The sequence below is a fragment of the Lolium perenne genome, chromosome 3, assembly GCF_019359855.2.
Source record: "Lolium perenne isolate Kyuss_39 chromosome 3, Kyuss_2.0, whole genome shotgun sequence".
Taxonomy (NCBI): domain Eukaryota; kingdom Viridiplantae; phylum Streptophyta; class Magnoliopsida; order Poales; family Poaceae; genus Lolium; species Lolium perenne.
In genome coordinates, this window is record NC_067246.2 from 296153866 (window position 1) to 296181315 (window position 27450).

Genomic DNA, 27450 nt, shown 5'->3' on the forward strand with positions numbered 1-27450 from the left:
GTCATGACATGTTGTGTGATTCTTCACAACATGATCATTGAAGATGAAAGAGGTTTAAACTTGCCATATTTCTATGACAATGTTGGCACCCGAGTGCAGCCCGAGAGGAACCCTGATCGGCTTGAAGCTTTTCTTGCAGCTCATCGAGGCATTGAAAATGCCGAGACTCATCACCAGCTCACCCAAGATCTGATTGATCACCATTGGCAGTTGCATGGCCAATGAGTTTTTACATTCATTTCCCATTGTTGTATGTGTGAAACATTCATTTCCTATTTGTTGTATGTGTGAAACATTTGTTATTTGTTTAATTCTTCCATTAGAACATTTGTTGACATTTCCGAGAAACATTATTGTAATAATTAAGACGATTATTGTGTGATGTAAAACATTTATTTTATGTGAATGGTGTGTTGGTTCTAATATGCAATTTGTCAAAAAACCCTGTTTTGCCCGTAAAACAGAATATTCTGTTTTACGGGGTGGGGATACGGGCTCTGCTAGCTCGCCCGAGTTTTTGGCCGGCGAAACCCGGATACAGGGCCCTCTACTCGTGTTATACGGGGCGAAAAAATACGGGGCGTGTTAGACATGCTCTTATGATGACAGGGTTCTCAGTTTGCGTCTAAGCAACCTAGGACTCGAAGGTCCATTCCCACAGGGGCTCCAACTCTGCAGCTCCATGACCTCTCTGGACCTGTCAGGCAACAAGCTTTCAGGGCCTCTACCAGAGAACATCTCCGACCAGCTGTCCTACATAACTAACCTGGATCTGTCGAACAACAGCTTCTCAGGTGAAATCCCTGCAGGCATCGCGAACATGACGTACCTGAACACCCTTTTCCTTCATTACAACCAGTTCGACGGCCGGATTCCGGCGCAGCTGAGCAACCTTTCACGGCTAGTTTCGTTCAGCGTCGCGGACAACTCGCTGTCGGGTCCTGTCCCGGATTCCCTGCAGGGCTTCCCGTCGGCCAACTTCACCGGCAACCCGCGGCTCTGCGGGCCGCCGCTGGACAAGAAGTGCAAGAAGAGGTTCAGAGTTCGGATACACATTCGGCCTATCAGGATTCACGTGAAGCTGCGCAGGATCAACGATGCGTCCAGCATCGGTGCGGCGGCTGGGTTCGTCGTGGGGTTCGTGGTGGCCTTCTACTTTCCCCAAGTTCTTATTCTCTAGGAGGCTCCGGCCCTACTTCCTTCGTGTGTGTGGGTAAGAGGCGTGTATTCGCGAGCATGTACAGTACAATACAAGATACGAGGGTCTGGAGATGTGTTCAACAAAGGCTGTAATAGTCATTCGTAAATCGACCTAAAAACATCATTATTTAGAAGTAATCCTCCCTCTCATGAAACATGTCTGGAAGTTTGTCTAAATTCAGATGTATCTAGACACTAAACAGTATGTAGATACATCTAAATTTTAATAAATATTATACATGTTTCGTGGTACGGAGGGAGTACTACAAAGAGATTAAAAGATTTTTTATTATCAAAAAGCTATGAGTGACTAACTGGACTAAAAATGGACTATTTCAAAATAGAAAAAGTCTAAAACAAACCTCAAACTTATGGGCAAAATCTAAATCAGACCCCACAACTCTCAGTCCACGAAATTGGCACTCTGAACTTGCAATCCCAGTCTATTTTGAACGCTGGACTTGTTTGGCGTACCCCATTTGTAAGAACCTACCCCCAATCTCCACCCTCTTTTGCTCCCCATTAACCGGTGCCCTCCCTTGTGTTACACCCCAAATTTTATAATCAAGAATAAATGGAACAATGTGGTGTGAAATTGAGAGCCAACAAAAGTTTTTGTTTATAAATAAGATGAACAAGCTTCTGCTTGCATAATTATGTGTAAAAACTGGCTTGCTTGAGGAACAAGATTGTGAAACAACACAATCCATATGCCCTGGTGATCATGTCATGCTAGAGTGTAAGGGTACATTGCCCCTATGTGTGGTTTTGGTAATTAATGACAACCCCTATGGACTATGTTTTCATTGAGTTTATATGAAGGAATATTCCATAGGTTCTACTTGTATTCCATGTGTTGGATTCAAGTATGGATGCCATGTAAACAAAGATACATCTTGTGTATTGGCATCAAGATCATCGATTTGAAGACATATATGTGATATGATCAAGAAGAAGAAATGAAGATGGAGTTCTTATGTGGAACTCAATATTAGCCATGCTCTATCTTATGTGAGTATGAGAAGATACAAGGTTGAGTTGGGCAAGTTCAAGATGAGCATCTCAAGTGGATCACATGCTTGAAGCTTGCCGTTCATTTGGTGAAAATGGACTTGTGAAGATGTGCATCAATGAAGCTTTCCCATCATAGTGTATGGGGGAGCATTTGTGAGTCTTCACAAAGCAACAATGATCAAGTTGTGGCATTCCGGCTTGTGTAGAGCTTGAAGAGTTATCATCAAGATCAAGCGGGATGCGCAAGACAAAGGAATGACCTTGATAGGTTTTCCTTTTACCGGTCTCAAGGTGGTTGATGGGAGACCGGATTATAAGATAGATAGCTGCACTATTAAGAGGGGCTTCGGTTGAGTAACTTGATCACATCATCTTAGGGAGCTCAATCATTTGCATACTTTGCATATCCTTATTGCTTCTTGGTGTTTCTCTGTGTGAGGTTCTTGAGCTTGTTGCTAGCTTTACAACAAGCCCAAGTTCGTCGAAAACGGAATCCGCATGCATCTTCTATTGCGTTTTCGAGTTTGGACGTCTTCACCGTTTCTTGACAGTGGGAGACTCCCTCTCTAAAATCATCTAAAATGTTCTATTCGTCGTTATCTTTCCAACAAAATTGGTTTCATGCGAATCGGAGTTCGGGAGCATTAGTTATTTAAGAAAAAGAAAAAAGGGAAAAAGGATAAAAAGAAAAAGAAAAAAGGGGCCAGCGGACCGGCCGGCCAGACCGAACCAGCCACCGGCAAACCCGGTCCGCGCCGGGGTTGGGACTGGTGCCTTCCGGGACGGATCAAGTGGCCTTGGGCCCGTGACCGGCCGCAGGCCCGGTCCGCCGACCAGCCCACCCGGCGCACCTCCTGGCCCCGCCGGTTGCCACGCTGGGCCGCCTTCCCCCGCGCGGCCCACACCGCGGCCGGCGCCCCAGCTCGCCCGCCCGGGCTCGACTCCTCCGCGCGGCCCATGCGCCCCGCCCGGCTGGCAGGCCGGCCCGACCGGACAGGCCACCGGCCTCCTCGGCGCCATTTCCGCGTTTTCAGCTGATTTTCTTGCTGTTTCCTCTGTCTTTTTCCCCCAACGGGTATATTTGCTTCCTAGCTATAAATAGCCCTTTCTTCAGCCTTGAGCTAACTAGTTCTTCTATTCTCCCACCTCCATTGTTGTCTTTGAAAAACTTGCTCTCTCTCTTGCCTCCCTCCATGATTCTTGCTCATTCTTGAGGGATCTAAGAGAAGAGATCTAGATCTACACTTCCACCAATCCATTTCTCCTCTAAGTGAGGGGAACTCTTGGGATCTAGATCTTGAAGTCTTTTGTTGACTTTCCCCATTGTTCTTCCTCTCCAATCTCATCCTAGCATTCGTTTCTTTGGTGGGATTTGAGTGTGAAGGACTTGAACACCTCTAGTGTTCTTGCTTTGCATCATTGCATAGTGTTGTGCTCTCCACGACGATTAGTTCGAGTGAGAGACCGTGAGCTTGTTACTCTTAGAGGGAGACCTCCTAGTTGGCTTGGCGGTTGGTGCTCCGGTGATCTCTTCAAGAAGATTGTGAAGAGGCCCTGGCTTCTCCTTCGTGGAGCTTGTGAAGTGGTTGTGGAGCTTGACATCTCCGGAGCGGAGGAAAAGCTAACCATAAGGAAAGGGCCATTATCCTTCGTGGGTGTGGTTCGGAGAATAGAGTGAGCCTTCGTGGCGCGGGGAATCCTTCGTGGGACCTCCACTCCTCCAAACGTGATGTACCTTCTTGCAAAGGAAGGGAACACGGGAATACATCCTCGTCTCCGCGTGCCTCGGTTATTTCTATACCCGAGATCTCTTTCCTTGTGATAGCCATCGTGCTTGAAGTACATATATCTTGCTATCACTTGTGCTACATATATCTTGTGCCTATCTTGCTTAGCTCTAGTTGCTATTGTTACACTTAGTTGAGCTTAGCATATTTAGGGTTTGTGCTTGTAAACTAAACGATAGTTTAATTCCGCATTCTTACAAGACAAATCCGCAAGAGTTTTTAATTGCCTATTCACCCCCCCTCTAGGCGACATCTCGATCTTTCATAGAGCTATTTACTAAAATATTATCTTGGCTATTTATCCTATTCTCCAATGCATGATTTGACTTTTCCAAAACAAAGAGACAAGATTTAATTTTGACACAAAGTCTTTTCCAAACTAGGTAATTTTAAAACCTAAAGAGATATATAAAATTATATGATCCCACTATTAAACAAGCAAATGTTTCATAATCATTTGATAAATGGATTTTCAACACCTCTGAAAAATCTATGAGAAAAGGATGTTTTGTCTCAATAATTTCCATTGAAATAAAATTACCAACACAAGTATTTTTTAACCCAACCCCCTTTTTCATCCTTAAAGCCTTCTCAAGATTTATTCAAAGAATGATCATCATTGGGCTAGTTGTTCACAAATTGCTTCCAAAGATGAATGGTTGATTCATGTGTTGATCTTATTTAACTCTGTGTGCCTTTTGTGTGTGTAGCTACGATCCACGAGTGGGCACATGGACCAACCTATCTTAAACACATCAACTTATACTATGAAAGTGGGAATATTCTTGCAAATTATTTTTAATCTATTTTTTCAAATATTTTTTCTACTTCTGTTTCAAACCCTAAAACTCTAATTCTTATAAAAGTACTAATTATTTTCAAAACACAATTTAAAAAAACTAAGAAATGGGGTATATAATATAAGTTGTCTCATTTAAATTCAATCATAAAATTATAAAAGTATTTTCATATTTGTTTTTTTCCTATTTTAAAAACAACTGGAATAAGAAAAAAATGCATTTTTTATATTGTGTCTCTAATTTTTTTTGGAAATACTAAAAGAGGTTTAAAATGGTATTTATGATCTATCTCCAGCAAACCCCCCTTTTCCATGTTAAAATTTTCAAACTTGAATCAAATAAAACTTTTTTTTATTAAAATTTATATTGCGATCCAACATCAACCATGAATAATTAAATAAATCTCACATAACTATTGCAGATGGTCCTAACATCCTCTATCTACTTGACATCATGACCTTTATCAAAATCATCTAAATCTTTTGTGCTTTTCTCATAAGTAGGAATCTAGTCTTATCTTGCTAATTAAGTTTAGCTTATTAAACCACCCTCATCATCACCTCTCTCCACCCTTGTGGCATCATCAACCAAGTACATGGCCTCTTGATATCCTCTCTCTCTCCCCCTTCTATATGATCCTTCCCAATGCCATCCTTGGAAAAGTCAATGGTTAAGACCAACTCCACTCAACCTCCCCTAGTGCCAATCTACCCACTTTTGTATATGCACCATCGGTCCATCTCTGTAACCCTCCAATCGAGCAACAATACCCCATCCAAGTTCCTTTTGATTTCTTCCACTTCGATTAAAAGGAGATAGATGGTACTATCTATGATACATAATAAGTGCTAAACTTGATAGTGCTATTGTTGGTACTAGTCTTATTGTTGAAGTGTTTAACAAATTTTGCTAGTTATTGTTAGTGGCATTTCATCACGTAGTTATTGTTGGTATTGATACACACTATTGATGTTAATGTTGTTGTTAAGTTAGATAATAGCAACACATTTTTAAAGTTTGAGAAACGTTAGTGACATGTTTTATCCATGGTACGCCACCAGTTGCATGGCAGAAACACGCCAGCAATAACACATTTACAGGTGGCATTGTGGTTGAAACACCACTGGTAACACTTAACAACGCGAAATACCAATGGCATGCCATTTACACACCAGTGATAGGCTATTTCCTACTAGTATCATATGAATGTGTGGTGGTAAGACATGACTTGGGCCCGGTGTGCTTTGGCGGTTTCCACAACTGATTGAAGAAGAAGTTTAGCCCGACGTGGCTCTATGTAAGACTTTGGTCATGTGACATGTTTGTAAGACTTTATTCGGTAATGTATTGGATGATGTAACTTTGATATCAGTTTGGTTATGCATTCCCGATGCATTGATCATGTGATCTTGAATTGCATGTACAACATGTATTCTTTACAGCTATTCTAGGGTCCCCAAAACTCCACAACCGTCGGCCTCCACCCCTCCTCTTATATCACATCGCTGTCCCCTCCTCTCCTAGTCCCCAGCGATTCCTCGACTATGGTCGCAGTCGCCGACCGTTCAAGGTCGTTGCTCCTCAAACAAGGGAGGTGACTACGGAGAAAAACGACACAAACAGAGGGGCGCTGCTGCCGGTGAAGGAACATGAGGAGCGACAACATCGTCTTCGAGCGTGGCATGGGATCTCGTCGTTGTACAACAAATAACCGGCACCGGCACGGGAGTGGATGGCATACCATCCCCCTATTTATCGATATCTTCTCCTTTTTTCTCTCGCATGGAAGCGCATGATCAAGACATTCCCGGCTGTCCTCGGCAGCTCAACACTTCCTGGCACCCAAACAACAGTTTTGGCCGCTGCTTCGTTTCGTGCGACCTCACTGCTAAGCACGACCGACCACGCTTCCAGCTCGCTGTTGTTGGCCCTTCCCCGGTGTAGTGTGAGCCACTGATCCCTGCCATGTGTACTGCACTGGAGCCGCGCGCACCGCACTATAGGTCATCCATGATTAGGACGAGTAAAACAGCTGGTTCAACACAGATAAAAAAAACATTACATGTGAAGGAGAAATATGAAAGGTGGGCCAAGTTAGTTTAGGGAAGTGAACTGCTTTTCTCGGGGTTTTTTTTTTCTAGCATTAAAAACAGGTCCAGGATTCAAAATAGATCGGGTTTGACAACTTCAGATTGCCAATTTTAGGGATCGGAAGTTGGTGGTTTGATTTAGCTTTTGCTTATGAGTTTAAGTTTTGTTTTGAACTTTTTTTTACTTTCTAAATGAAACGAGAACTAGTCATAGCCTGTTTTAGATATGGTAGGTAAGATTCTTTAAAGTACAACTAGGTGAAAAATCTAATATGAAAGACCACGGTAACATGCAACACTATTACAACTAACTCTCCCAATAACTGAAGGGCGAAAAGTGAACTTTCTTCATCGGATGGCTTCACAGGCAGGTTCTACACGTCCTGTTGGGGGATCATCAAGCTGGACGTCATGGACGTCTTTCGGGCCAGGTGACTCGGAAACTATCGAGGGCTACATGTGGCCAATCAGACGCTGATTACCCTGCTTCCCAAGCATGCCGAGGCGGTGGAGGTGAAGGACTTCAGGCCGATCAGCCTCATCCACAGTGTGGCTAAGCTGGTGGCGAAGGTCCTCTCGGCGCGCCTGGCGCCGCGTATGACACATATCATTGGGCCTCACCAAAGCGCGTTCATTCGTGGGAGATGCCTGCACAACAATTTTTCAGTTGTTCCAGTGCACGGCAAGGCGGCTGAACGCCCTCAAGTCGCCAGCTCTTATGCTCAAGCTGGACATCACCAAGGCCTTTGACACGGTGGACTGGGCCTTCCTCCTTCAGATCATGACTAAGCTGGGGTTTGGACCTCGGTGGACTTCTATGGTGGTGGGGCTGCTTAGCACGGCCTCTACCGGGGTCTTGGTGAACGGCGCCGTGGGTGACCTGATCTACAACAGGCGTGGTCTGCGGCAAGGGGATCCTATTTCCCCCTGCTCTTCGACTCGGTTATGGAGGTGCTCCATCTCCTCCTGCAGAAGGCTGCCTCTGAGGGGCTTCTTTCTCGGCTTGCCCCACGTGGTCTCCTCCACCGTACATCGCTGTACGCGGATGATGTGGTGACTTTCATCAAGCCGGAGAAGGTGGACTTGTTAGCTTGTGCTGCAATGGTGGAGGACTTCGTGGAGGCCTCGGGCCTTCGCACCAACCGAACCAAGTGCTCCGTCCATCCCATCCGTTGTACCGTGGACCAGGTGGAGCTGGCGCAGTCGATTCTGCAATGCTCAATGGAGGGGTGGCCTTGCAAGTATTTGGGCCTCCCCTTGGGGCTGCGCAAGGTATCTGCGGCCCAGCTTCTGCCAGTGGTGGAGAGTGCAGCTAGCAGGCTGCCTCTGTGGAGTGCCCGGTTACTTAACGGCGGGGGGGGGGGGGGGGCGATCCCGGTCCAGACTACGCTCAGCGCCATTCCGATTCACGCGATGATGTCTTTGGATATCCCCGCTAAGTCGTTGCAGGCCCTCAAGAAGATCTGCCGGGGTTTCATGTGGAAGGGGAGGGCGGACGTCAGTGGTGGCCACTGCTTGGTGGCATGGGACAAGCTGACCTCCCCTAAATCTTGTGACGGGCTGGGTCTCCCAAACCTCCAGCTACTTAACCTTGCTCTACGCTGCCGCTGGGCATGGTTGCAGAGAGTTGACACGACCAAGGCCTGGGCGGAGTTTGAACTCGAGATCCCCGCCCTGTTCGAGTCTGCTACGGCGGTCGTGGTGGGTAACGGCGAGCGAGCCTTGTTCTGGAAAGACCGCTGGCTACAGGGCGCCAGGGTGGTGGACCACGCTCCCAACTTGGTGGCCATCATCCTGGCCCGGAAGGCCAAGGTCCGCTCGGTCAAGGACGACCTAGCCGGTGAGTGGCTGCGGGATTGCGGACCAGACCTGAGTCCCGCTGCGGTGGCAGAGTTCTTTCACTTGTGGGGCATCCTTGTCGGTTACACGCTGGTACCTAAGCAAGAGGACGTCTTTGTGTGGCGCTGGTCGGCGGATCGGTTATTCTCCGTGAAGTCGGCTTACTCTGCTTTCTTCGCTGGGACCGTGGTGGCACCGATTGCTTCAGAGATTTGGCGTTCGAGGGCGCCGTATAGCTGCAAGTTCTTCGCTTGGTTGGTGTCCCTCAACAGGTGTTGGACGGCGGACAGGCTTCAGCGGCGCGGCTTGCCGAGGCCGGCTGCTTGCCCCCTTTGCGACCAGGAGCAGGAGACGCTCCAGCACCTCCTGCTTGGTTGCGTGGTTGCTCGTGAGGTATGGGCTTGGGTGCTAGCACATTGGGGAAAGCTGGAGTGCATGGATGCCCAGCGTGGACACGGAGGTTGTGCCCTGGTGGACTTCGCTCAGTTGCACTAGTTCTGTGAGGAGGGATATGTGGACGGCTATCATTTTGATTTTCTGGTGTATTTGGAGGCATCGGAACGAGGTGGTGTTCAATGGCGCCACCCCGGCAGCGGCGGCCATTAGGCATAGGATTAGGGAGGAGTACCAGAAATTGCGTGTAGCTAGGCTGTTCCGCTCGGAGTTCTTTGGATTTCCTGAGCCTTTTCCTTTCTCGTGGAGGGATGGAGATTAGGCTTTCGTTCAGAAAGGGAGCTGCCACTCCTTGTTGGCAGTGATATACGTGGCTCGGGCTTTCTTGCCCTTTCTTTTATATAATTAGTACACCTTCCAGGGTGTATTCTCGAAAACAGGATGTGAACTTTTTCAAGAGTTCATATATTTTTATCAAACATTATTGGATAAAAAGATAACTATCCGGCTCTCCCAATAACCCAAGGACAGAAAAGTGAACTTTCTTCATCGGGATTTAGCCACTGGATGACTTTCTAGAGGTTACTTATCGAGTAGCCTCCGGCTGTACGAGGTACGTAGTATACGTATATACATTTGGACGGCCTAACTGTTTGTTGCGAATGTTCCATTAGGCAATTCGAGATTCAGCGTGTGGACAGGAAATCGAAGAAGCTTCGTTTCAGTAACCTGATGATCCTACCGACCTAGCGTCGGTCGTCATTTCACTTTCCCTGCCTCCTCTCCTTGTGGCTGACGACCCGTGCAAACTGAGGGATGCAGCACCGGCCTGCTTCATCTCCACCAACAGAAGACCCGGCCCTGGAGAGGTCATCAGCATCATCGATGGCCTCTTGCTTCTCCTTAAGGAGGTCACTGAGCCTTATCTTTGCAGGCGGCTTCAGGGGCTCAGCTTTGAGGATCGCCCCCAGCGTTGGCAGCACTTGTGGCCTACATGGTGTGCCCTGGCTGCTTGCAGCTGTACTGAATGTTCTTGCTGGTGTAGCATCTGTTGTACAGAAACATGGTAAATTCATCTGAGAAAAGTATTTGCTGCGATGCAACGATCCAATTCTTGTTCATTAATTACCTCCATTTACACTGAAGAAATCATCTTCACAGTCCGACTCCAACCAAGGAGACGCTTCAAAGAATGCTTCATCTCTGCTGCTAGCTGCATGCACAGGTGAAGCAGGCAGTTTGGGTGATTATGCTTGGAAAGCGATGGATAACTGAATAAGGATGGCAATTCGGTTGGATCATAATGATGACCATAATGAGAATCGCTCAAACAGCCACTAGACAACAACTATGCTGGAGGCCCATGTTCCTGCGATTTCTCTTGCCCTTCCGTCATAAAGAAGAATCGTGCATGCTCCCTACTTTCTAGCATCATTAAGAGATGCAGGGAAATGTCAACATTTTACGGGTACAGCATTTTGTTCAGGGAACTGCCAATATAATATCTTGGTGCCTTCATTTCGCAAATAATCCTTCATTTTTTATTTCTCTAACCTGATTTTGTGTTGGCTAGCAAGTTAGAGGCTAAAAATTCCAAGTATAATTGAGGCAAAATGGAATGTTTTAGTACAATGTTTGTCTTAAAGTGGATCAACTAAATTAAGTAGGTGGGAGATAGTTGTGGTGTCACATGTGTGTAATTACATTGATGTGTTTCATTCGTACTACAACTTGACCAACTCTTCCTGAACTTCTGGGTGTTAAGCTTGGGATGCACAGGGTATTTGCTCAAGGGTGGCATTTTCTAGGATCATACACTTATCCAGTGAAGCCTAAACAAGGAACTTCAGCTGGAAGAAGAAATTGATGATACTACAAGAAAGTAAAAATAATAATGGCGCGGTGATCTAGAAATTTCATATAGAAATTCCATCATGTCTCTGCTGAAACTTAAAATTCTAGTACGGTGCTTGTCTTAAGAGGACCAACGAAACCAAGCAAGTGGCAGCTAGTCATGGTGCCACGTGTGTGTAATTACATTCATGTGTTTCATTTATACTAAAATTTGACCAACTCTTCCTGAACTTCTGGGTGTTAACATCGGGATGCAATGCGTCTTGGACTCTTCATCCCCTTTTCGATGTGATTTACTCAAGGGGGGATTTTCTAGGATCATACCCTTATCTAGTGAAGTCTAAAAAAGAGAACTTTCGCTGGCCTGATGGAAGATGGAATCGATGAAATCACAAGAAAGTAAACAAAAAACAGTGTCGCTGTGATCTAGATAGCCGCAGTCAACACATGCTCAGTATAGACCTTCCTTCAGCAAGATAAGCAAGATTTTCAACTCAAAACACGAGCCACGTACGCTTTCTATCCTATTCTCACAAACAACAAAATAGAGACGCTCCTTGATCTACAGATACTGATCTAGAAGCACATACAAGGCTAGGAAAGATTAAAGAAAAACATTTAAAATTTACCATAGCCAGTAGTTGTGGTTCCAACTGGGAGGACGTCCTCAGGCGCTACTCGCCTGCTGTTGGAGCTAGCTGCACCATCAACAGCTCCACTGGATTGCAGCGGAGCTGACGAGCCCTTCTTCCCCCTGTGACCCTTCTTGCTCCTGCGTATCAGCTTCATCTATCCCCTGCTCCTATCCCTCCTGGACCGGGAGAACTACTTTGCAAGGTTAAACATGTAACATGGGTTCAGACAGGCGAGGAGATAGAGATCTCACAGCATGTGGAGAGTCAGCGAGAGATGATTTATATTAGTGAAGAAAGGAAGGTAGACTTTGGGGCTCAGTGGACATGTAGAAACAAAGCAGCATGATAGACGGATCTTGCTTGGGGCTTGTGCAAGAGAATGGACGGGTTTATAAGGTTCCTTGGCATGTGCATGAAAGACGCATATGGGTCGCGTTGAGTGAGCAATGCTGCCTGTTTGGGCAAAAGAACGGGAATGGGATGAGTGATAGATGGCGGTTTTTGGTTGGACGGTTGCTTCAAAGCTAACCTTGCATTTCTGGAAAATATATGCACCCGCAACCACTTTCTGATACGCTGCACGGATTGGTGGGACTAAGTGAACTTTTTTGTTTTGAAAAATATTACTCTTATAAAGGTTTAAGTTATGATACTATTTTATATAAAGGTTTAAGTTATGATACTATTTTATATAAGTTTCCAAGATATTCATTACCATATCAACTTGACGAGGTAATTGCTTGCGACCAATATGAAAATTCTACCCTTCAGTTTTTTTTTTTTTTTTTAAAGAGTTTGTACCCTTCAATTTGTTCTTGTAGGATTTTCTAATGTGCTAAGTGCGCACCAGATTATCCAGCGGTCATATACAGATCAGTATCTACATATAACAACCATTAGATGTAAACGCTTAACGAGACAAACCATGATGCTTAAGAGAACCAACTATGTAAAAGTTGTACTACTCTGTTTTGAGAAAGCGCGAAAATGATTAAAAGGAACTTATACTACACCAATTAGCCTAAACACCCGTCGCCATCTTGAAGACCAGTAAACACGATCTATTAAACCCTAAACCCTATCATTGGACCGGCCTGTTCTTCCGTGGGACCGAGCTACAGTCTGCTCCAGTTCTGCGACCCGGACCTGGACCAGTCTCTGGCTAGGTGGGTTGACGATGTGGCCACGTTTAATATCAGCTTGTCGAAAGTTGAACATGCCAGAGTAACCAGCATTATGCATGTTTTCACTATGCTAGTACAAGTTTTGCTTACTTCCAAAAAATGGTTTATGCATGTAGGAGAAAAGACATGTGTACATATGGAAATAACCAGCGTTTAAAGTCTAACCCACTTTTTGTCTCTGAAAGAGTAATTAAAATGCATCCACTAAGCGAAAACATAGTCGTTAACAGAGAAAACATAGTCGGTAGATAGATACTGCCAAGACATAACAGTGCACAAGGAACATTAATCAATCAGGATGCGCACTGCAAATAGTAAATGTGACTGCCAAGATGGAACAATGAACAATAACTATCAGTTCAAATATCTCTAACTCTCTGTTACTCCCAAAACATCAATTGACATACTGAGCACAGGTTGTGTAATGTGATACAGTATGTAACACCAAAACCAAGCCATAGCAAGCTAAGCTAAGGAGATCTCACGAAATGCAGATATAAGTGTTACTCATTGAGATAGAAACAGGTGCACGTTTTCTCTATTTTCTTAAGCGGAGCAGTACATATAGCTTCAAAAACAGCATGCTAATGTTAATAAATGAAATGACACGTCCTAATAAACTGAAGTTTCTAAACCAGTACCCTGAAAACAGAAACTGCAACAAAAACAATAACCACTTCCACACCAGCCCAATCCATCTTGGATGTTGATATATGCAGGCACATTCAGAGTCTAAAGGCAGAAAAGGTTTATATATTGAGTCTAAAGGCAGGAGTCACCAAAGTGCAAAATAAGGCCCATTCAGAGTCTTTTGGTCATTCTGGTAGCAACAAGTGCAGGAACACCCTTAAAGGACTAGTACATATATAAGTTCAGCGAATAAAGCTCCTACTACTAGTAGAAGTAGACCATCCAAATCTGGGAAACACATTTCAACAACGAATTAATGCCTAAAAGTCTTCTAGACAAATATAGGATGCTGAAACAGAAAGCACATTTCAGTTCAGCTACAATAGAACGGATCATGAACTGGAAACCCAGAGCCTTCCATTAGACCTGCTTGCATGGTCCAAGTGCTTCCTCCATCCCATTTGTGAATTGGGAACAGCAGCTTGGCCTCTCTGCTTGCCCTAGCAGAGTTTAGAGGCATCAGCTTGGCAATCAACTCTTCCACCGCAGTTTTGCATAAGCCCTTTTTCAACACGATGACCATTTTCTCCAGGACGCGTGCATGCTCGGTGATGAACTTTAGGAAATCATACTCGCTTGGATGTCCTTGGTACTCACGAAGAACTATAGTCTTCAGGTGCGACTGGACACACTCAATGGCGGCTTAGATCGTGGGGCGCCGCACCGTGCGTGGAGGAGGCGGCGAGGCTTCTCGAACACATGTTTTCATTTCGCTCATGGTTTCTGCTGGGCTTCACTTCTTATTTTTGGCCCAATAATGTTTCTGTCCTTTTTGATCGTCAGCACTGATTTTTATTTATTTTCTATTAAAATTAAACAGTATAAAAACGTAGCTACCAGGAACTAAATACAAATGACCATTTACCAAACAAAGTACCACCAGAACCGAAGCTGACAAACATGAACAAAGTTGCAATAACATGAAAAACAATTTAAATTACCATGAACCATCGAAAAATACATAATCTGTAGAAAAAAAATTAACATGAATAAAATTATGACCAACAAAGATCTCATACCAAAACATACTACCATAGACCAAAACTAAGGCAATTATGAATAAAATAATAATGTACTGCGAAAAAAATTGGTAACTCAAAACAAGACTTAAGAACAAAACATAGGGTTTCCATGAACAAAAGTTTGCCTAGTGTGAACAAAGATCCTAATGAACTTTGAAAAGGAGGGTGGTAATCCAAGACGACGAGGTGTATGGAGGCTTTCCAAGATTGCTTGGACGAATGTGGCTTGATGAACATGGATTATATAGGGGACTGTCACTAGTACCGACCTGCTACTTAGAGCCGATTATGGTCCCAATATCTCTACTTCTCACAACCGTCAATTGTCAAACTGAATGGTGCCCCTGGATATCTCTACTTCGATGTTACACCCACAATCATCAATTGTCATACCGAGCAGAAGTTGTGGAATGTTCTATGTATCACCAAAACTATGTATCACAAAAACTGACGGAAACTCACTTTTGATCTGGATACAGATGCCCTTTCACCCAAAGACACATTTCAAAATATGAAAAAAAAAAAATCCTAAGAAATATTTCGCACTTATCGATGTGTGTATATGTAAAGTTTGACGAAAACTTGACAGTTACGTGCTCTGTATAAAAAAACGAAAATGTAATTGTCGGTTTTCGTGAAATGACTTGTGGGCCACATAGGCTGTGAAGATATCCACAACATAGTTTTTTAGAATTTTTTAACATTTTAAAATGTGTTTCAAATATATTTTAAATAAAGGGAGCATATGCACCCTAGACCAAAACGTCGCAAGCCAAGCCACAACGCTAAGTAGGTCGCACAGATATTCAGATATTAGTGTTCGTCATTTAGATTTAACAAAAGGTGCAAGTATTCTCTATGTCCTTAGAGGAACAGTACATATAGCTTCAGCAACGAGCATGCTACTAATATGAATAGATCAAATGGCAGAGTATCCTGAAAATTGAAACTGCAACATAAACAATAACCACTCCACACCCGACCAGTATCTTGATGTTAGGATATATATGCACTTGTAGATCGAGTTTGAAGGCAGAAAAGGTTTATCGAACTGATAGCAACAAGAGTAGGAACACCCTTAAAGGACCAGTACATATAAATTCAGAAAATAAAGCTCCTATTGCTAGTAGAAGCAGACACTCCAAATCTTCAGGAAACACATTTCAGCAACCAAACAGTGCCTATTGCCTAATAAACCCTTCCGGGGAAATATTGCATGCTGAAACAGGCAAGCACGCATTCACTTCAGAGACAGAAGAACGGATTACTCAGAAAAACAGACCCCTCTACGAGACCTGACAGAAGAAGGGATCATCGATTGGAGAAACAGACCCTTCTAGGAGACCTGCTTGCAAGGTCCAAGTGGCTCCTCCATCCCATTTATGAATTGGGAACAACAGCTTGTTGTCTTTGCTTGCCCTAGCAGAGTTTAGAGGCGTCAGTTTGGCAATCACCTCTTCCATCTCAGTGTTGCTTAAGCCCTTTTGCAACACGATGACCATCTTCTCCAGTGCATGCTCGGCGATATACTTGAGGAAATCATACTCAGTTGAGTGCCCACGGTACTCACGGAGAACTATAGTCTTTAGGTGTGACTGGACACACTCAATGGGACTGATGTTGCGCCAAATCTTGGGACTGATGCTGCGCCAAATCTTGGGACTGATGTTGGCGGTGGTGGGTTTACGAGTTTCCTCCTCAGACTGTAAATTAAGGCATTACACAGTTGAGCTATATGCAGCAACAATCTGATACAGTATATTGATTATGATGCAAGTGGCAGCTGAACAGAGAGGATGAGCGAAGGTTTTACCCCGATGCAGAGGGTCTCGACGTTAGGAAAGCATCTGAGGAAGCTAGGAAGCATCTCGACTGAACCGCGAACTCCGAAATGCAGGGTCAACGCCAACGTGTGGACGCTTGAGAAAACGGTTATTGGCCTCGCCTTTGTTCCAGCCTGCAAACAACAGACGGGATACAGAACAATCGCACATCATTGGCATTGAATGGTTCGTACATATAATCGAAAGAAAGACAAGGTTAATGCAAACTAATGGCCCAGCAGGTTTGACTGCCTCTCGCGACCATGGAGGCGACGGGCGCGTGCGCGCCGCCGCCGCCCTGATCTCCCCCGGTGAGCCTCCCCTGCCTCTGCGCCTTCCAGATCGCGACTCCCCGCTCCGCTCTCTCTCCGTCCCTCCAGCTGGCCTGCGCTGCTGTTGCCGGTGCAGCCGGAGCCGTGCTCCTTCTTGCCGGTGCCGGTCCAGCCGGAGCCTCTTCAGCCGGGCTCGACGAGGCCGCCGCTCCGCCCTCGTCGCTCGGCCTCCTTCGCCTCCCCCGCCAGGCTGGGCCTCGCGACGGTCGCTGTCCTCGAGGCCTGGCGCTATGGCTGCCGCGTCCCCTGCTCCTCTTCTTCCGCCGCCGCCGCCAGGCGCCCTTCCGCCCTCCCCGTTCAGGCCGACGGTCTTCTCCTCCGCGCAGAGGCTGCTCCTCAGCTCTCGATGCCCCCCTGCTCCTGCGGTGAACACGCAGCTGCCGGAGCCCCCCTGCGCTTCGCCCCCTGCTGCTCTCGCGCGCCCGTGTGAAGAGGAGGGCTGGCAGCAAGTGGGTGCAGGTCGTCGCTCTGGCCGAGCCTTGACGTCGCCATCTCCGTCGAGGGAAGCTCTGGAGCGGAGCCTTGCCTTCAAGAGGTGGGCTCGCGGGCGATGTTTCCGCTGCCTTGAGCGTGGCCACCATGTCGGCACCTGTCGGGAACCCTTCCGCTGCATTCGCTGCCGCCGTCCGGGTCACCGGGAGCGCAACTGCCGCCGCCGCTCTCCAGTCGGCCGTTCTCCTTCCCCGCGAAGATGCTCTCCTTCTGATGGTTCTCCTCGGCCTACCCAGGCTCGGAGCTGGGCCGAGGTTGTGCGCCATTCGTCGCCATGCGCTTCGGTGCCACCATCTTCCCCTCCTGGAGTTGGTGGGGATGCCTCTGTCAATGCCATTCGGGACTCCGACTTGCAGGCCCAGTTTGCTTCACTGCGCATGGAGCTCCTCCAACTTGTTGCGGACCGCATCGAGGAGGTAACTCGGCCGCTGCGGGACGAGGTTGCTGCAATCAAGCTTTGGTTAGAGCGTGCTGTCGGAAGTTGGGAGCGTGCGGAAGATGCTGCCACCTGTGGTGTTAGGCGTGCCCCGGTCAGCGCTTCGGATGCTAGGTCGGGGGACGCCGAGCTCTTGGAGTTCTACGGCCCCTTCTCGCCTGTCCGCCGTCCCTGCGACTCATCTCCTCTTGGCTTCGACGTCTTTCGTGTGCCTCTTGAGGGTTGCTCCGGTCTTGCTCCTTTTCTGCCGGATGCGGTTGTTGACAAGGTTGCTTCCCCTGCGGGTCCTCAGAGCCTAATCTCTGATGACGTCGAGGGCTTTGGGTTGGCCGAGTTTTTTGTTGAAGCTTCTGCCTCTCTTTCGGTTGAGCATTCGAGGCTTGAGGAGACTGCGTTCGAACATGATGTTGTGGTTGATGTGTTGGCAGCTCCCTTGGTGCCTTTTGCTGCAGATCCTGAGGTGGCCGACTCCACCAAGCTTTGCGATTTCTTGGCCAACTTGGCTTCGAAAAAGTTGGCGCTCATGTCACCCTTGTGTGAGTCTTTGGAGGAGATCCCTGCTGCATGTGTCGTTGTTCCTGAAACCGTGCCCGCGGAGGATATCCAAGTTGATCCCGGGGATCCCGCTGCTGACAAGCTCAACGCCTTCTTGTCTTCGGTTTTTCGACCAGTGCCTCCACCTATCCTTACCTCGCCGCCCCCTAGGCGACCCCGTGCTCCTGAGGAGGTGGCCACCACGCCTCGTCGGAGTGGTCGCATCGAGAAGCTGAAGCGATTGCGGAAGGATGCTACATCTCAGGAGTTGCTTGCACGTGTTTTGGGCATCTTGAAAGAGAACGCTGAGTTTGATGACAACGCCCTTGCTGCCTTCATTGACAATTTTAAGACCCCTTTGTCGCCTCGCTCCATCATGATGCTTGGCTCCCTTGTGAAGAATCTGGAGAAGGTGAAAAAGCCCAAGGGCAACAAGGTCGGCGCCAAGAAGAAGGCGGTTGAAATTACATGATGGATGCATTTCATGCATCCTTCGTGTCGGTTTGTCGAATATGTAGCACTTTATCGTTGACGGGTTGTTCAATCTTGTTGTGTTGTTGTTTTAGACTTTGGGAGTAGTCCGCATGTCGGAGGTAGTTAAGTATGTATGGTTTTCGATCCGGTTTTCTTCATAAACTGGATCATTTTCCTTTCTTCCTAAATGAATAGCCAGAGCTCCTGGCGTTTGCTCCAAAAAAAAAAAAATACTAGATGAATTGGTTTCAGGGAACGCCCAGGCTCCGATGTACAGCCGGCGCAGGGAGATGCAGCTGAAGAGTTCGGAAGGGAGGGGCAGCGAGAGAATGGGCAATGGGCGATTGACGAAGACGTGCACTTCGACGCCCTTGGTGGCGAGGAGCTGGCACCAGCGCGCAGGAGAGCGGGGCGGCGGTGGAGACTGGCGGCTAGGGGAGGTAGGAGTAGAAGAAGCTGAGCACAAAATCGACGTAGGGGTCGTCCAGAGTCAGCCCGTGCTGCTTCGCCACCGCCATTTCTACGCTCGACTGGAACTCCTGGGGGGCCATGGCGGCGTAGATCGTGGGGCGCCGCGGGTGGAGGAGGAGGGTTTGGGGACGGGAGCGGCGGCGGGGCTTCTCCAACTTTTCATTTCGCTCATGGTTTCTGCTGGGCTTCACTTCTTATTCTTGGCCCAATTATGTTTCCGTCCTTTTTTTTATCGTCAACACTGGTTTTTTTTATTTCTATTAAAATTAAACAGTATAAAAATGATGTGATGACAAGAAAACATAGCTACGAGGAACTAAATACAAATGACCATTAACCAAACAAAGTACCACCGGAACCAAAGCTGACGAACATGTACAAAGTTGCCATAACGAACAAATACTGACATGAAAAACAAGTTCATTTACCATAACGAACAAGTTTGGCATCACTTAAGCCATTATGCAACACGATGACCATCTTCTCCAGCACCCGTGAATGCTCGCCGCTCGGTGATGTACTTGAGGAAATCATACTCAGTTGAGTGTCCACGGTACTCACGGAGAACTATAGTCTTTAGATGCGAGAGGACACACTCAATGGGACTGATGTTGCGCCAAATCTTGGGACTGATGTTGCCAGTGGTGGGTTTACAAGTTTCCTCCTCAGACTGTAAATTAAGGCATTGCACAATTGAGCTATATGCAGTGGTAATTATGCAGCAGCAATCTGATACAGTATATAGACTATGATGCAAGTGGCAGATGAATGGAGAGGATGACAGAAGGTTTTACCTCGATACAGAGGGTCTCGACGTTCGGAAAGCATCTGAGGAAGGTAGGAAACATCTCGACGTTCCAAAGTCCAATTCATATTGGAAGGAGATTCGAATACGCGATATTTCCAAGGATTGGCCAATGGAAGACATCGGAAAAAGCGTATTCACTCTCTCATTCAAGATGAAGGGTTGATTGAAGGCCATGAGCAACTCAAATCCTACATTACTAATTATTATAAAGGTCTGTCTGGTCCTCCGGAGGAAAGTTCCTTCTCTCTTAACGAGGACTTAACGGATGACATACCCCAAGTTTCTATGGAAGAAAATGGCCTACTAACCGCACCTTATTCTGAGGAAGAGGTTCAGAAGGCAATTTTCCAAATGGAATGCAACAAAGCACCGGATCTAGATGGTTTTCCAGCGGAGTTTTATCAAACATTCTAGGATACTATTAAACCGGACCTTCTAGATTTGTTCAGTGCTATGCACATATGACAACTAGAATTATTTCGTCTAAATTTTGGTGAAGTAATTTTGTTACCGAAAGTTAGTGAGGCAGAAAGGACTCAAAAATATAGACCTATTTGCCTCTTAAACGTAAGTTTCAAGATTTTCACGAAAGTGTCCACCATTAGACTTAATACGGTTGCGGATCATGTCGTTCAGCCGTCACATACCGCTTCATGCAAGGAAGGAACATCCTCGATGGAGTGGCGGTTTTGCATGAGACGGTACATGAGATGCATACTAAGAAATTAAATGGGGTTATTTTAAAATTAGATTTTAAAAAGGGGTATGATAAGGTCAAATGGTCTTTCCTACAGCAGACGCTCAGGATGAAAGGTTTTTCTCCAGAGTGGTGTGCTCTAATAAATGATTTTGTGTATGGAGGTAGTGTGGCAATCCGGGTTAATGATGACACCGGCCACTATTTCCAAACACGAAAAGGGTTATGCCAAGAGGATCCGTTATCACCGATGTTGTTTAACATTGTAGCGGATATGTTTGCTATACTCATAGAGCGTGCCAAGTCTGATGGTCAGATTGAAGGTGTGATCCCACATCTGGTTGATGGTGGTCTATCTATCCTTCAATATGCTGACGATACAATTCTATTTACGGATCATGAAATCGAAAAAGCTCAAAATCTGAAATTAATTTTGGCGGCTTTTGAGCAGTTGTCGGGATTAAAAATTAATTTCCATGAAAGTGAATTGTTCTGCTTCGGTGATGCCCAAAACGATACGACTCTATATACAGAGTTGTTTGGTTGTGGGCAAGACCAATTTCCTATTCGCTATTTGGGTATTCCGATTCATTATCGGAGACTCACAATCGCTGAATGGAAAATAGTGGAAGAAATATTACAAAAACGCCTTAGTAGTTGGAAGGGTAAATTGTTGTCCCTGGGGGGAGATTGGTACTCATTAATTCAGTACTAACAAATATGGTACTGTATATGTTATCATTTTTTCTACTACCGAAAGGAATTCTGCATAAACTCGATTATTATCGATCCAGATTATTTTGGCAAGGGGACAGTGAGGAAAAGAAATATCGACTGGTTAAATGGAGTATAGTTTGTACTCCCAAAGATCAAGGCGGGCTTGGAGTTCATGACCTGGAGGTCAATAATTCAGCTTCGCTAGGTAAATGGTTGTTCAAGCTTCGTACCGAGGATGAGATTTGGCAAAGTATTCTTCGGAGAAATTATATCGGCTCGATGACGTTATCCCAAGTGGTTTGGAAACCTGGGGATTCACACTTCTGGGCTGGTCTCATGGCGACAAAAAATGTCTTTTTTCGCCATGGTACTTTTTTCATGAAGAATGGAGCACATATATGGTTCTGGGAAGATGTTTGGTTGGAAAATGCACCCTTAAGTGAACAATATCCTGCTTTGTATAGTATCGTTCGTCGCAAAGGTGATACCATTGCTACAGTAATGGCTACCTCACCTCCCAATGTGACGTTCAGACGGGTTTTGCTTGGACAAAGGCTTTTGGCATGGAATTCACTAATTCAACGGCTGGGATATTCAATTATCACCTGAACCAGATGAATTTAGATGGAATCTTGATGTAGATGGCACTTTCTCTGTAAAATCATTATACAATGCGATCCTTCATTCTGATTTACCAGTTGATAATAATAAGAAGATTTGGAAGATGAAGATACCATTAAAAATAAAAAATTTGGATGGTATCTTCGTCGAGGAGTTATTCTCACCAAAGACAATCTTAAGCGGAATAGACATGGAAGTACATGGTGTGTTTTCTGTCATCATGATGAAACCATTAAACACCTTTTCTTTCAGTGCCATTTTGTGAGATCTATATGATCAGTCATCCAAGTAGCGTCTAGCCTGTATCCTCCGAGTAGTGTGGCCAATGTCTGGCAATTGGCTTCATGGTATTGATTTAAGGTTTAAGTTGCTTCTTAGGGTCTCCAGCACGGGGGACACGGCAAGCATGAAGTCGATCACCTTGTCCTGCATTACGACGAAGCTGAGGACAAGCTCCTTGAGGTTGGGGAAAGCGACGCCGCGCGGGAGGGTGTCCGTTTCAAGGAACGCCTAGGCTCCGATGTACAGCCGGCGCAGCGAGACGCAGCCGAAGAGCTCGGAAGGAAGTGGCAGCGAGAGAATGGGCAATGGGCGGTTGACGAAGACGAGCACTTCGACGCCCTTGGTGGCGAGGAGCCGGGACCAGCGCGCCAGCAAGCGGCGCGGCGGTCGGCGCGATCCATGAAGCTGCAGGTGAGGCCGACGAAGGGGAGAGGTCCCAGGTGCACCTTGTGCGCGGCCGAGACGGCGTGGGTGATGGCGCACGACATGGCGCCGGCGCGCGCGGGCTGGCACTCGGCGTCGCCCCCATGGAGGAAGTGGGTGTCGACGAGGACGAGCGGCACGGCGCGCCACAGGTGGCGCCATCGGGAGGAGAGCATGGTGGTGCGCGCGCCGTCCTTGGTGGGGTGGCGGGAGACGACCTTGTGGAGGAGGACGTCCGGGAGGATGCTGATGCGGTCGACTCTGTCGGCGGCGGCAGGCGCGCAGGAGGGCGGGGCCACGGTGGAGACTGGCGGCTGGTCATGGCGTCGCCAGCGAAGGTGAGGAAGGGTCCTTAGGGTTTCAGGTGTTGAGGTCTTCGGGTTCGGGTACGACGCTCGCCGTCCTAGAATAGCATCTATGCCCCTCCTCTATGATGTGTTTCCTCGGCGCGAGCGCGAGTCACCACAGAGTGTCCACGCTGGCAAGGAACACCTATTTCAGATTCTTTCTCTTTCTTTTATTTACGAGAGGAGGGCTGAGCGGGCGGCGGCGCAAACGTGCAGAAAAAAATCTAGGGTTGCGAGCAGAGTTGCGCCGTGTCTGAACTCTCAACCCATACACCACGCCCTTTCCAAATCCAAAGAGGCATAAGAAATCACCAGGTAGGCCCAGCAATAGCGACAGCCGGAGCAACCACAGGGCCTCGGAACCCTGGGAGCTTAGAGCTCTTTAGGGATTGTGTATGTGGGAAATTGAGAAGACCTACGTGTGGTACCAAAATAAGATTTTGGTTTTTTCTTTGCAAAATGAAATCGGTAGTTAGGTTTTCACGTGTCACGTGGACCCGATAGGTGGACCCGTTGGATCAGAAATCGTGTTAAACAACTAAACATGAAAAGTTAGTGGTATTTGATATACACACACAACCGTGAAGTGGTACTTACTTGGGAGGGTGTTTTGGAACATGGAAGTATATGCTCCATCTATTTTGAAATGTATCTTTGTTATGTGGCTGCTAGGGTTTGGGAGGGAGAGAGAGAGGGCTGCGAGGGCGCGAGAGGGCCGGCCGGGGGGCCTTGCCCACGGCCGGTGGCAAGAGGGAAGGGATTTCCTTCTTAATTCTTGCTTGATTAGATTGATACGTCTCCTCTCCATATATAGAGAGGTTTACTTGACTCCCAAGCAAGACTTACTTGACCCCTAAGCAAACCCTAAGACTAACGGGCCCAGGCCCATGACGTACTCTAACAATACACCCCACCTGGACATGCAGCTCGTCCTCGAGCTGCAACCTAAACAAACCATGACTCGACGCAACACAAACATAACACCTAAAAACAAGCCTTTTACATCTCAGCTTGTTTTATTACTCTCAGAAATGGTCTGGAACGCTTTATTGTTGACCCCTGAACATAAAGTGGACACCATCCGCTCGTCGGACGTGCACCTGTACAGCCACCTGGATCCCATGGAAACCAGCGGGACAAAAGGAGCTCGCGCGGCGGCCGGCGGCGGAATGTAGTGGTGCTACGCGGTGCGCTCCTATCGGTGACACCATGCCTTCTCCCCGCCGGATGACTATCGATGGCGCAGACTTGGAGGTCGCTGCCCGCGGGAAAAATAGCATGTCCGTCGCCCGTGGGGGAAACCGCACGCCCAAGATCCCCAACGCAGCGAACGAGAGCGAGGTCATGTGCGCAGCGAAGGGCAACTTGGAGGAGTGGCATCCGCAGACCACGCATCTCCCACACACGCCGACGCGCTAGGAGGCCGCGCGCAGCAGCCTGCAGCCTCACCGCCGCCGACACGTGGCGGATAGCGATCCAAGCCGGAAGCGGTGACGGTGACGGAGTGGAACGGACCTGGTGGAAGGGCATCCCGGGCGGTGTCGATGTAGAGCCCGGGGCCAAGGTCGCTCCCACACCGCCGAAAGGCAGGGACGGCGTCGATGGCGGTAGCAGCCGCTGCTGCGGTGTTGGTGGCGACGGCAGCTGCTGCTGTTGTTGCAGCTGCCCACCGAACGGCAGGGACAGCGTCGGTGAGGACAGCAGCTGCAGCGGCAGCGTTGGTGGCGGCGGCAGCAGCAGCTGTTGCTGCTGTAGCGTCCCGGTGGGGAAGAAGGTGGCTGGCTGCTGGAGAAGAGGGACCCTCGGCGCCGAGGTAGGGCCAGGCCCGAAGATGGTGGACAGCGGCAACGGGGACTGCAACAGCCTGGCATCGGGTGGCGGCGACGACAGCAGCAGCGTCGGCTGCAGCGGCGCGGCGATCGCGGCGGAGGCCGCCTGGTGCGTCGGCTGCCACGGCAGCAGCGCCGGCGGCGGCGGCCCGTAGGGACCGACCAGGAAGAGGCGGATCTTCTGGACAGCAGTGGTGAGATCGCGGAGGGCTGCGGTGATCTCCGCTGGGGAGAGAACGGCGGGGACGTCGGAGTGCGGCGGCGGGTGGGAAGAACTCGGTGGAGGGCTGGACATGATCGAACCCGGCAAAGCTGATACCAAGTGTTATGTGGCTGCTAGGGTTTGGGAGGGAGAGAGAGGGCTGCGAGGGCGCGAGAGGGCGGGCCGGGGGGCCTTGCCCACGGCCGGTGGCAAGAGGGAAGGGATTTCCTTCTTAATTCTTGCTTGATTAGATTGATACATCTCCTCTCCATATATAGAGAGGTTTACTTGACTCCCAAGCAAGGCTTACTTGACCCCTAAACAAACTCTAATACTAACGGGCCCAGGCCCATGACGTACTCTAACACTTACACATATTTTAAATTTTAAAAAAAATTGAAACCAAAAATTCGCATTTAATCTTCTCGTGCTACACGCTTACAAAGTTGTTTCATAAAAAATCGACTTATCATGTGACGTGTGTAAAAAAGACAAAACTCAGTGCTAAAGATAATGCTTTTCACAAGATAAGTTTTCTCTTTTTTATATGGACTAACAAAAATATTGGTTTTTCATGAAATTTGACGAACGAACATATATTATGAAGATGTACATGTAAAACATTTTGTTAAAAAAATTCGACATTTCGAAATATGATTTTTTGGTAGAGAGTGCATACGCACCCGAGAGCCGAATTGAATTTCCGTACTTATGTTTCAAAAAAAATTCTAAAGTAATAGTTTCCGGGTAGTTTTTTTGTGGGAAAATTTGCTACAGGACACCGTTATTTTCCGGCGGTTGCCAAAACACACAGCTCGATTGTGTATTTGCCAGGTACCATTACAATTTCGTGGCACACTTGCCAGAACACACCACCTAGCCGGAAATGGAAAGTTTTGCACTTTTATCTGGGATGACTGGTTTTGAAGACAAAATGCATACTTTCCATTTTCGGTCAGGTGGTGTGTTCTGACAAAGACACAATCGAGTGTGTTTTGGCAAACGCCAGAAAAAAACGGTGTCCTGTAGCAAATTTTCCCTTTTTTTTTGTTATCATTTTTCCACGGGCACTAGTGGAGAAGAGGCCTTTGGTCCCAAGCAAATGACCCACTGCTGAACCAAACCGGGTCCAATGCCCCCATTGGACCCGGTTTGCTTTCGCCCAGACGACCCCACCGGCGCTCGTCTTCAGAAGCGGCATTTGGACCCGTTTTGTAATACAAACCGGGTCAAATGGGTCCACCCGCTGGGGGCGCCAGGCCTTGTCAGCATTGGGACCCCTTTAGTCCCGGTTTGTATGACAAACCGGGTCCAAAGGCCCCCCTCTGGCTATATAACCTTGCCCCTGCCCAAGTGTGAGCCACACTTAGCCATTTTTTCACTATCTTCACAAGAGGGTGTATTGCTCTCCTCTCTTCTTCACATGCACAAGAGGTGTTTGATGAAATGCTTAAGAGGATTTGCCACTTGAGTTTACACAAATCAAGTCACACTTAACTTGCTTTTTTCTTCTTCATCGAGGTTAACAACTTTATCCTTTTCATCTGCAATTGATAAAATGCATGTGTATATATACATCGTGATGTTCTGTAATGGTTTTGATCAACTTAATTATATCATGCAGATGAATCGGCAATGGATGTACATTGACCGACGGTTTGACGAGTTCACTGCGGGCCTGGATAATTTTATGGCCGTGGCGGAGGCAAACAAACATGGTGGCTTCATGTATTGTCCATGTGTGGACTGCAAGAATACCGTAAATTACGCTCGCTCGAGTCTCATTCACAGCCACCTTCTGCGATCCGGTTTCATGCCCAGTTACTATTGTTGGACCAAGCACGGAGACAGAGGGGTTATGATGGAAGACAATGACGAAGAGGAAGAGGATGATGACGGTTATCCCAATTTCCCTGAATACGATGATACTCGCAGAAGGCAATGAAGACAATGAAGTAGAAGATCAAGAGGCACCAGATGAGCTCGCCGATGATGATCTTGGCCGGGCCATTGCTGATGCAAGGAGAGAATGTGAAACTGAAAAGGAAAGGTTGGCCTTCGACAAGATGATAGAAGATCACAACAAATTGTTATACCCAACTTGCGAAGATGGCCATAAAAAGCTAGGCAAAGACACTGGAATTGTTGCAATGGAAGGCAGAGAACGGTGTCACCGACTCAGGATTTGGAAAGTTGCGACAATAATTAAGAGGAAGCTTCCAAGGGGTAACGAATTGCCCGCCAAAGACGTACGAAGCGAAGAAGATTGTCTGCCCTCTAGGATTAGATGTGCAAAAGATACATGCATGCATTAAGGACGGCATCCTCTACCGCGATGAGTACGAGAATTTGGATGCATGTCCGGTGTGCACTACATTGCGGTATAAGATCAGACGAGATGACCCTGGTGATGTTGAGGGCGAGCGCCCCGGGGAAGAGGGTTCTGCCAAGGTT

General features: G+C 47.3%; 2 protein-coding genes across 3 annotated transcripts; one reads left to right on the forward strand and one right to left on the reverse strand.

Moving 5' to 3' along the window:
- The first annotated feature begins 602 nt into the window (after positions 1-602).
- On the forward strand, positions 603-1304 carry LOC127345100 (uncharacterized). Its single transcript, XM_051371538.2, has one exon. It carries the CDS (start codon positions 683-685, stop codon positions 1178-1180), a length of 498 nt encoding a protein of 165 aa, XP_051227498.1. The 5' UTR covers positions 603-682; the 3' UTR covers positions 1181-1304.
- Positions 1305-9646: 8342 nt separating this feature from the next.
- Positions 9647-12098, reverse strand: LOC127345095 (uncharacterized). 2 transcript variants are annotated; one of them, XM_051371530.2, is made up of 4 exons: positions 11864-12098; positions 11607-11802; positions 10253-10336; positions 9647-10171 (listed from the first exon to the last, which is right to left on the reverse strand). In XM_051371530.2, exons 2-4 carry the CDS (start codon positions 11764-11766, stop codon positions 9888-9890), a joined length of 528 nt encoding a protein of 175 aa, XP_051227490.1. In that variant the 5' UTR covers positions 11767-11802; positions 11864-12098; the 3' UTR covers positions 9647-9887. The 2 variants fall into 2 exon arrangements, with proteins under 2 accessions (XP_051227490.1, XP_051227489.1); XM_051371529.2 differs by having other exon boundaries at positions 11607-12097.
- Between the last annotated feature and the right edge of the window lie 15352 nt (positions 12099-27450).